The following is a 10,908-nucleotide window of genomic DNA, read 5'->3' on the forward strand; positions in this document are numbered from 1 at the left end:
TCTATATATACATAATTATATAGCTTGAATTGATTTTCAAAAAAATATAGCTTGAATTGCTTTTAAAATGATAAAATTGTTATGCTCACTGCTCCTAAAGCAAATATTCATCAATTTGACTAATAATGTTCCTTATAAACAACTAATGCGTGAGTACTTCTTGACACACACACATCACGGCTCCACATTTGAGCTTTTAACTCGTTAAAAGATGAACATTCATTCACGTTCAAATGAATTTTGTCACAAGAAAAGACGAATTTAGAGTTTGATCCACATGAAGGAGAGTGAGATAGTCATAAAGCATTTACATCAACTATATTGCTATATATATATATATATACTGGTTCCAAGCCACATATGAAGCAGCCGTATTTTCTTATTGCAGCAGGCTATCACATTGCCAACATTCAGGTATAAACAGGCAAAACATCATTCCTGTAACACCAACACTAGAAATCGTTATCAGTTCAAAACCATAACAAATATCATATGAATCTTGGACAGTGAAATAAAACTTCAACCGATTGAATAAAATAATTGAAAAGAAAATACTCATGCTGTACACTATATGACTATACTAAATATTACAATTTATGTAAATAACTTTAGTTAAGCCTCATTAATCAAGTCAGGCACAAAATGGGACGGAGATAATAAAATGAGAACACACACTCAATAATCAATATGCGTCTCCCATTCCAAAAAGGATGTATTATACATAGGCAAAACTCAATTTTATTATCTTCTAGGATTCCCGGTGAAGCATATGTCCATTCTTTGTTTGAGACATCTAATGGGAGGATGGGGTGATAGGACAAGTGTATTGCCTAGAAAGGGTACATTTTATACATCTCAGACCCAATCCACCATACAATTTAAAATTACGATATTTAACTTTCCCTTCCTACTCTTAGAAACATTCCCCAACCAACTACACAAACAAATGTGATATGGTAGGGGCATTAATGATATATATCTATATCTACTGTCCTTGAAAAGATATGTCGATTAAGAACAAAGCATCAACACATGGGTATCATGCCATGTCATTTTGATGTTATATCATGCACAATCAAGACCTGTGCAATGGGGGTAGTGAAGTACCGAGCAAACATACAATTGAGACATAAATTTCCAAATAGTGAAGTTACCTTTTAGAGAAGAGACTGCAACATGCACCGTCACAATAAAAAATCAGTCTGAAGAAGAGCCTGTAGTGCATGGTGTTTGCCTACTACCATCAGGCAATGAGTGATTGCCATCAATTGCTGAGATATGTTGTTCCGCGTGATCTGCTGTTATATTCTCGTCCATTCTATTTGATATAGGAGAAGGCATAGTCCTACTAGTCTCTCTAGTTTCAAGATGATCCATCATGCGTGACACAGTGGCAATATCTCCAGCCGCCTCATTCCTACTTTCAGAGCCATGACTCACTGTTGAATTATTCCGAGGGAAAAACTTTTCCTTCCATCCTCTTGTACTCTTTGTGATAGATTCTTTATATCTATAAAAGATAATAATGAGCACATTTCAGTAGAAAGTCAGAAGTGGCAAATATACATATATTTAGCTTGATACCTCATTGAAAAGGCACTAACTCGAGATTTTATAGATTCCGAGAAAGACTGAAAATCGGATGGTCCAACTCTATCTTGGTTGTTAGGAGAAGAATGGGGAGATCTCCTATAAAAGAAAGCATCACAAGAATATGAACACATGACAGAACAAATTGAATAGCATAAGGTTGACCGCCAACCACACAATAGCAAAAAAAATAAAATGAGGTTAAATTTTCCAACACAATCTTAAGAATGATACCTACCTATTATTTGGAGAAGTTCCAATTTGACTAACACAACCACCACCTGATCCAGAGGCGGGAATCTGATTATTTTGGGCAGGGGATGGTGATGCAGTCAATTGGGCCGAACCCTCTCCAACTGTAATACCTGGAGATGTTTGGTGACCACCAATGAATACAGAAGCGGGTTCACCTCCAACCCTCTGGGCAGAAGGAGAAGAAGCCGGGGCTGTATTTGGATTAGTTGAAAACACCAGAAAATGGGGATGACCTTGGGAAGATGTTCTACCCCTTTGACCTTCCCTCCTGGCAAGGTTACGTGCCCTTCCCATAGCAGCAGCAGCAGCTAAGTGCTGAATAATACGCTCTTCAAGCTCAGAATCAGTAGCACTAACAGGTAACTGCAACAAGAAATATGCCATATAGTTATATCACCTAGTATAGTAAATATCATACAACTCGGAAAAGCTTTGAATGCAAAAATAATAATACAAACATGCTGCAACTCAAAATCCCCTAAAGTAGGATGATGAAAAATTGTAGTGTTTCTCGGAGGATTCATCCTGATATTCCTCTCGTGTTCTACTGCATCAAACAATTCCTGGCTGCAAGCATGAGCACAAGTCAGCAAACCACTCAAACAAGTACTTAGGAATACCAGTGTCACCGGTATAGTATAAAAAACATATACCAGTTGGGGTCTTTCAAGCTAAGAGGCTGCCAGCACATGGGACACTGTGAGCTTCTCTGGCCCCTGTAAAATGAAAATGCAAAACCATTCAGGACTCTATTACCTTCTAATTCCCAAATGGAGCAATAAATACTTTTGATAAGTAATAAAACTTCATCCAAATGCTATTCCAGCCACCATAATAACAGAACTAACAGTTTTTGGATATCTTATTTACATTATAATAAGAAATAATATACCATTCAAGGATACACTGTAGGTGAAATTCATGCTTGCAAACAGTAATCTGCACGGAGAATGACACTATTACTAAGAGCAATGCAATATAAAACCACAATATCCGAAAATGTGAAAGCCAATGCATACCGTTGAAGGATCACTGTCACAAAATGCTTCAAGGCATATGCTGCAAGAATCATCGCAGGCATCCTGAATTCCACCTTCCACAAATGCTGCAGCTGAAGACAAATGTTTGTCCGAGACCTTTCCATCCTCCATCTGTAAAAAAGTATAAACCTTTAACATCAAACTTTTAAGTGCATAATGTAACCTACCTTCAAAGCCATAGTTAAAGCTAAATAATATTATCTAATATAACAGATAATGCTTGAAAGTATTAGGGCACCAAAGCCTGGAATTCTGATTCAACTCAAACAAATCAAGGAAAAGCTTAAGCAAACCATGAACTTCAACATTCTAAAATTAGCAAAACATTCTAATTTCTACAGTACAAAAGAGTCACAAAGTCCTATACAACCCTTATTCAAACATCACAACAAAAAGCAAAGCACAATTACACATCACAATTAATTGCTGCAATAAACTAATTGTTCATTTAACTCTAATAGATTCCACTAGAAGGATTTACACTAGGGTTAAAATAACACACGTTTGACTTTTATATACTATGCAACAATTTCATGATCATGCCATTAGAACTCTCTTAAATCACACAAATATAATTTCATATTCACCGTTATTTACATCACTACAATCAAACCCAAACAACAAGGAACCCCGTACATAACACTAGTTAAACCCCTAAGCAACGACCTTTCACAAATCCAGCACAGCATAGCGCGATAATCACAGCATAACAAAGAACAATAAGCACAGAAATTAAAATTCAAACACAAATAGTGATAAACTAGGAAACAAGTCAAAAGAGAGAAATCCAGTACTGAAATTGACACAAAATACACAAATCCAGAATACTTAGATAGTAAAAACGAGCGAAGAAAAGAGTCGGACACTGACCTCAAAGTGATCGAACGGATCAAGGAGCAGACGCGAGCAGAGTGGTTGATCAGAAGAAGTTTAGGGTTTGGGATAGGAACAGTGGGTGGGCTGAAAGAGGGCGACGAGAAGAGGAAGGGGGAATAGGAGAATAAGAGGGTTTGGGCTTTTGGTTCTGTGGGTATTTTTTTATTTTTTTATTATATATATTTGAGAAAGTTCTATTACATCAATCTATTTTTTTACTCTTCATATTTATTTCTCGACGTGTCAATGAATGATTAATTATCTTTATCTTGTGAGTCTCAAATAAGAGTAAAAGTTTAGAATATACTCCGTAATTTGAAAGTACAAGTACGGAGTAGTATTTTTCATTGAGAAATCAGGGGTGTGGTTGGGTGGTATGATTCATCCATCCTTAATCAAAGGTCAAGGGTTCAATCATTGACTTTGGATGTCTATAATTCAGCGAGGAGATTAGTCATTATGTTCAATGGTGGAAATCATGTGCTACACCCACATAAAAAAAAGGTTTGCACGACGGAAAAAGTGAGAAACCAGATAAACCACCGAACCATACACAATTGCGTCTTCTATTTCGTTCACACTCCACTCCCCGTGCATAAGGAGATAAAGTGAGCTTGCTTATTATTGAAGCACACATTCGACTATACGCATTTGTATACAAGAAGACCAACCCTGACTCTACTTCAACTGATATCTCAGCTTAGCACGATAGAGACTAAATCAAATTTAACTTGTACTCTTCAATATTACTGTTGCATTCATATTTTGGTTATTAACTATTCAAAGTTCATGGGTTATCATTCTTACATAGTATTTGTTTTATTTATTACGGAGTATTTTATTAACCACGGGACTAAATTTAACACTTTATTACAAATTTAAAGAATGTCAACTAGATTATTTAACTAATTAAGATAATACAATTAGGTCATCAAACTAAAGAAACTTTAATTTAACCATTAAACTTATAGAAAATATATGCAATTGAACTCATATTACCTCCTATCATAGTACTACGTATTAGATTATAGTCAACCAGCTCATTTGTTTATTTATGATTTGGATGCAATATCATATGTGTCTTCGTCCACTGCTGGTAATATGCCAATATGGATAAATGGTATGGGTAAAGATTGCCATGGTAATTTCATTTAGGAAAAAAGGGTTTTTATTAATAAAGCACAATTGATTCATTTGTAATTACTCTATTTTACTCCATGTGAATTGATTATTCATTTTCTAAATTCAGCAAAAAATAAAAATTAAAAATTAAAAGGATTGTGAAAACAGCATGCATGATTCCCTTCAAGAGATTCAAAAGTGCAAAATCGATATGTTGATCATCTATTGATATGTTAATTTTCATATCTATTGACTTCTTTATATATTAGAATTAAAATACGAGTGAAAGTTCAAAATTGATTTCAAAAGTCCTTCGTATTAAAAAGTATGTCACACGATTAATAATGAATTCAAAGAGAAAATATTTAATCCCGAGATTAAGCGTAATTCATCGTGATATCAAAACAAAAGGTTGTAGTGCGGGGTTCTAATCTCATTAAAAAAACCGTCGAGAATATGAGATGATAAGTATTTTCATCACGAATTTATTAATTAATCAATGAGCATGATTGCCGAAAATACCCTTCCTTGCGCCACATATATATACATTCAGAACTTACTAAAAGCGTGGGGCGATGAAACTATCGTCTCTCTCCGACGCGCTCCGCCAGAACCCGTGGCCGTTGAACCGCCTCCACATTTCTCGGTCGAAATCAATGGAGTTCGAGGTTTTAGGTCTGCGGGACCCCTCAGCCTCTCCGATCGGCGCAGGCGGCGGCTGCGGCTGCGTCGGAGACCCCGTCGTCGCCGGAACTGTGGCCGCGCCGCCCTCCTCCATCTTCCTCCTCTTCATAAGCAGCCGTTTCTGCTTTCTCCTCCGCCACGCCTTCCGGCACAGCCCTACCGGGACCCGGTAGAATGCGAGCACCAGGAAATCCAGCACCGCGCAGGGACAACAACAACACACCATCGCGCACTCCGCCGCTGTTCCGCCGGCGAACTCCCCGACCGGGCGGTGCGCCCTACCCCCTCCGCCGCCGCCGCCGCCATCGTCGCGGCTCTCGTCTTTACTCACCGCCGGCGGCCTGATCGCGCCCTGCTCTCCCATGAAACCACCATTCCCGAATCAAACACTCGCCATTCCTAAATCGCAACGATCAAAGCAGGAAAATAAAAACAGAAATCAATTCAAAATTCACAGAATCTGAAACAAACCCTATAAGATTAGGGATGGCGGAGTTATGAGAAGATTTGAATGCGGAAAGGAGTAAAACCGAAAGCATAGTTCTATTTTCCTTTTTTGTTGAAAATTTTCCACAAATTTCGGATTTACTAAATGGAACGTGTGGATAAATGAGTCATGACCTCATAGACAAGCTCACTTTGGACCATTAGATTTTAAAAATTGCATTAAAACCCCCCATCGAAGTAATCATGTGAATTTATTCTCAAAATGTTGAATCTCCAACCTGACGGGTTCTCGCTCCGGCCCGAACATAAGACTTGTATACTGTACACATTGAGTCCCCTCACTTTGAGAAGTTCATTGATGTTGGTGAGACTCGATCTATAATCTTTCTTTTCAAACTTCACACATGTGACCAATTGAGTTGTCCGTGAGAGTGAAGTAATGACGAATTACATAGGAACAAGGAGGACCAGAGACACATTTCTAGTATGTAGTATAAGAGATTATAACGTTTTCAATAACAAGAAATGAGTCTTTATCATTGAAAAGAGGCAAATAACAAGATATCTTCCATATCCTTAGCAAACCAAAATGTGTTATCCTTCACATGTCATTTGCATTATACACCCCAAAATGGCTGGTTCCTGAAGTAGATAGCACCCCTAGTAGTAATTCTTGGAGAATATATTGTCTTCGAATGACATCTTTGATTTGTTAGATTATATTAAATGTTGTTTACATTAAATGTAAATTTTTGCTTGTAAAATGCATAATACTTACTTTTTCATATTTCAAACACATAAAAACTCCAACATACATTAACTCATCACTATAGTATGAGGTTTCAGAATACTCATATTTTTTTATAAGACGTCACAAAGAATTTATAACGCTCTTTATTTATCTATGTCGTTAAAATTTATGAATATTGTGTATGTAATATTGTACGCACGCAGGAAGTGCACAAAAGATAAGTGTATAGTAGTTGACTTTGCACGATTTTTTCCCAATGATTTGTTGCCGACCCATTGACCAAAGCTGTGATGCTCATAAAATGTGCGGTGGCACTTAGCAAGGGTCGGTGGGTTATTGTCATTCGGGATATCCTATGAAGACCGCCAATAATGTCACACACAACATTTTCTGTCAACTTCAATTCACAAGATTTTGAAGCCAATTTTAAAAAAAAAAAAAAAAATCTCCATCAAATTGGCATTGATGAATTGAAGAGGTACCCACTTGCACCGACAAGAAATGTATGTTAGCTGTACATGATTCAAAATAAGTGATTAAGTGGGTAAATCATAATTTTCTGTACATATTTGAATAGTAAATGCGATTTTCCTTATCACCTAAAAAGAAGCTTAACATATACTCTGTATGTTTAAGAATATGAGATACAATGTTTTCACTATTATGAAAAACTATTCCAACTAACATTACAATGTAAACTGAACTGAACGCAAAAACACTACCGTTGGTGTGGTGATGGGGTTCAAGCCCAATTCTCCACAACAACAACGTGGAATTTTTACCACTAAGCTACCGCCACAAGGTTCCCAATTTATTAACTTTATAAACTCAATTTGTCAATCTCAATAGCAAGCTCATATTTACATTAATTACTATCCTTAAATTTAATATTCATATTTACTAAATAGATATTTAACTGGATGACCAAATTTAAAACAAAATCAATAGTCAATTAACCATTTATGTTTAAATTGAAAGTCAATGATGAAAATTGGTAAATGTTAATAGTCAATGAATTATTTATGGTTTAATTGAAAGTCAATGATGAAAATTGATAAGTGTTAATAGTGAAAGGATTATTTCTAAAATTAACTCTAAAGGTTACATACCAATTTTAAAAAGTTACAGAATTTTGGTTGGAGTTTCTTCAACAACAAGCTACCTTCACATGTTATTTTGATACATTACGTAACAATCAATACTTTTATTGCCGCATTATGAATGAAGGAACGATTAATGTTCCACTATCTATAATTATTTTTTGTTTTCTAACACGATTTGTTGTTTTAAAAAAATCGATACTTTGATGTATAAAAGTGCATTAAAATGATCAATTAGTGTGTCAAGTATGGCTGCCAAGTAATATAATTAACGTAACCCAAATGTTGTGATAACTCTAAAACGACATCATGTTTGATTAACATAATTTATATTTCTATTTTTAAAATGCCATAAGATAAGCTATTGTAAACTTTATATTGAATTTTGGGAATCCATACAAATTTATTATTATTATCAACTTGTATAGGTGCTTTACATAGACTTTTATTGTTAACTTTATTACTTTCTTAGCTTGTCTCTTTCCAAATCCCATTCATAATTTCATTGTATTCAATTCCATTTTGAAGAGTTAATCAAATTATTGTACATAATTACTTCTGCGGCATATGGATGAATACTTCGTAGTATCTGTTCATTTATACTTTCTCAATCTATTGAAACACCGTCTCTACTAAAGCTCGATTTTATGACCTTCCATATAAAAGAGTCGTTACATTCTATATATATGGGCACAAGGTGCTTGGCTCCGCCAACTTTTTAGTTGTTGTCTAATTAATAAGAGAAATGTGAACACATAGGAAATTTAGAATGCATTTAATTACTAACTAGAGAAATTCTCAAATGAAACTTTCTAGAAAGGAAAAAAAGGAAAATCAAACATAACATAATTTTGAATGAAAGTATTAACTTTCACATTTTATTGACTGTTCCAGATTGTTGAATTAACGTCTTACATTATATTGTTATTGCCTTTTTCCGATTTCCACTTGTATGAAAGGAATATTTTGATGACCAACTACAAACCCAACATGAAAGATTAGCCAATATATCTTGAGCAAATACCAATTATATGATAGTGTGCCCGAAATAAATTTTTCATTGTAATCCTAAACTAGTCAGTAAAAAATACAAAAATAAAGATAAATCAAGTTTTCAAAATTGACCAACTCAAATCAATAGAGTAATAAGTCAGCTCTCTTACAGGGAGTTATTAAACTTAAATTATAATTACATTATGAGTTGCTTAGCAGCCCACATCGCTATCTCATCATCTTCCAAACAAGTAACCCACTTGTATGGAGTCCTTTGACCACCTAGAAACCAAAAGAAAACACAATACATAGTTGACCCCTCCACTTGGCAAATGGCACGACCACATGACATGCGTGCGTACATAATACTAACCTTAATTAACGTGTTATTGTCCACACGACTTCTACTACAAATTAAATACCCAACCCCACCTTCAATCCCTCATCAATAATTATATTTCTTGCCTCTTCAAAGCCCCCAGAAAACAATTTAAATATCTCGGCCACGACGGCAGTCGGCGCCACGCACCTCCCACGAAACTTCCGTACGCGCTTTCCACCCCTTAACCGCCACAACTGTACAATCTAGTTAACACATCTGTATATATACCCAGAGATTTCTCCACCTTTCTATCATCTCATCTTGTCCCTATAAGAGCTTTCTTTTTCTCTTTGATACATTAAACTTCCCACACCATAATAGGTTTCAAAATCTCTCCATAATCTCAAATTACAAGCTTTTAGTGTGATCCAAATCTTCACACTGGAGTTGAAGCAAGACTTTAAGGCGATCAATCAAAGATTACACGCTTTTTGTGTGCTTCGATTTTCACACGATAGCTGAAGCAAGATTTTAAGGTGATCGGTCAAAATAACAGCTTCTTCGTATTGCAGAAATAAAAAAGTTTCAAACTTTAACTTCGGGTAGTGTCAAAGGTTTTGTCTTTTGCCATGGAGACGCTCAAAAAGTCACCTTCATCTTCTTCGACAAAAAAGTCTGCGTTTTCAAGGTTTTGCAGTAAGTTATCAGTGAAGAAGGGCAAGAAAGAGGAGGAGGAGGAAAGGATAATCAAGAATGCTTCTTCTTCTGATGAAGAAGCTGAAGCATCATCTTCATCAAGAAAAGGGAAGAACAGTAGTGAGTGTTTGGAGAGAGTTTTCACATACTTTGATTCGGACGGGGACGGGAGGGTGTCGCCGGCGGAGCTGCAGAGGGGGGTGAGGGCGGTGGGCGGCGAGCTGTCGGCGGAGGAGGCGGAGATGGCGGTTAGGCTGTCGGATTCCGACGGAGATGGGTTGTTAGGGCTGGAAGATTTTGCCAAGTTGATGGAGGGGAAGGGCGTAGAAGAGGAGAGGAAAGAAGGGGAATTAATGGAAGCTTTTAAGATGTATGAAATGGAGGGGACAGGGGAGATTACTCCTAAGAGCTTGAAGAGGATGTTGGGGAGGCTTGGGGAATCGGCCACCACAGAAAGGTGTAAAGCCATGATCATGAGATTCGACATTAATGGCGATGGAGTGCTCAGCTTCGAGGAGTTTAAGGTTATGATGATGCAGCAGCAAGCTTAGAGCATATATGCAGTGAATTGAAGTTGAATTGATTCCATTACACTTTACACATTATGTTTGTTCGTTCTTGTACATATATATGTACACCAATAAATTAAACTTAGGCTCATTGGCCTTCATTATATTGTTGATTGGTTTATTCTTTGCTGAATAATTTTGTTTGGTTCATTCTCCTTTTAGCATTTTTCACCACCTTTCCCTTTTTTTTTTTTTTTTTTTAAATGATAACCAAATTATACTAATTTAGATCTGAGTACAAGGTATCCAAATAAAAATTAGAGGATCTTTTTTTTTGCGTTCTGACATCAAAATAGACTCCTTAGCTAACACGTGGGGAACATTCACAGAACATTTCACATAAGCAATAGAAATGTGAATACTTTTTGTCTTATAGCATTGACTAATCCAGATTCAACTTTGATTGTGTTGGTAGAGTTTGATTCTTTTTGAAAAGGGTTGATGCATAGCTCTTTAATATGGT

At 36.1% G+C, this 10,908-nt stretch overlaps 3 protein-coding genes across 3 annotated transcripts; 1 reads left to right on the forward strand and 2 right to left on the reverse strand.

Annotated features, from left to right (window-relative positions):
- Positions 1 to 187: 187 nt before the first annotated feature.
- LOC116026098 (E3 ubiquitin-protein ligase RHF2A-like) lies at positions 188 to 3,906 on the reverse strand. The gene is made up of 9 exons (XM_031267548.1): positions 3,756 to 3,906; positions 2,865 to 2,996; positions 2,738 to 2,784; positions 2,499 to 2,561; positions 2,304 to 2,412; positions 1,829 to 2,208; positions 1,585 to 1,689; positions 1,155 to 1,510; positions 188 to 438 (listed from the first exon to the last, which is right to left on the reverse strand). The coding sequence occupies exons 2-8, from the start codon at positions 2,994 to 2,996 to the stop codon at positions 1,198 to 1,200; spliced, it is 1,149 nt and encodes a 382-aa protein (XP_031123408.1). The 5' UTR covers positions 3,756 to 3,906; the 3' UTR covers positions 188 to 438; positions 1,155 to 1,197.
- A 1,434-nt stretch (positions 3,907 to 5,340) lies between these two features.
- Positions 5,341 to 6,211, reverse strand: LOC116026155. The gene is made up of 2 exons (XM_031267617.1): positions 6,039 to 6,211; positions 5,341 to 5,966 (listed from the first exon to the last, which is right to left on the reverse strand). Exon 2 carries the CDS (start codon positions 5,929 to 5,931, stop codon positions 5,443 to 5,445), a length of 489 nt encoding a protein of 162 aa, XP_031123477.1. The 5' UTR covers positions 5,932 to 5,966; positions 6,039 to 6,211; the 3' UTR covers positions 5,341 to 5,442.
- A 3,186-nt stretch (positions 6,212 to 9,397) lies between these two features.
- Positions 9,398 to 10,595, forward strand: LOC116024813 (putative calcium-binding protein CML19). The gene has a single exon (XM_031265814.1). The coding sequence runs from the start codon at positions 9,810 to 9,812 to the stop codon at positions 10,425 to 10,427; it is 618 nt and encodes a 205-aa protein (XP_031121674.1). The 5' UTR covers positions 9,398 to 9,809; the 3' UTR covers positions 10,428 to 10,595.
- The last annotated feature ends 313 nt before the right edge of the window (positions 10,596 to 10,908 follow it).

This window comes from Ipomoea triloba, chromosome 7 (genome assembly GCF_003576645.1).
Source record: "Ipomoea triloba cultivar NCNSP0323 chromosome 7, ASM357664v1".
In the NCBI taxonomy this organism is placed as follows: domain Eukaryota; kingdom Viridiplantae; phylum Streptophyta; class Magnoliopsida; order Solanales; family Convolvulaceae; genus Ipomoea; species Ipomoea triloba.

Coding starts and splice junctions, on each gene's coding strand:
- LOC116026098 (XM_031267548.1), bottom strand. CDS start 2,996: ATGGAGGATGGAAAGGTCTCGGACAAACATTTGTCTTCAGCTGCAGCA. Junction 2,413..2,498: donor AGCTTGAAAGACCCCAACTG/GTATATGTTTTT, acceptor TCATGCTTGCAG/CCAGGAATTGTTTGATGCAG. Junction 1,511..1,584: donor GTTAGTGCCTTTTCAATGAG/GTATCAAGCTAA, acceptor TATCTTTTATAG/ATATAAAGAATCTATCACAA.
- LOC116026155 (XM_031267617.1), bottom strand. CDS start 5,931: ATGGGAGAGCAGGGCGCGATCAGGCCGCCGGCGGTGAGTAAAGACGAG.
- LOC116024813 (XM_031265814.1), top strand. CDS start 9,810: ATGGAGACGCTCAAAAAGTCACCTTCATCTTCTTCGACAAAAAAGTCT.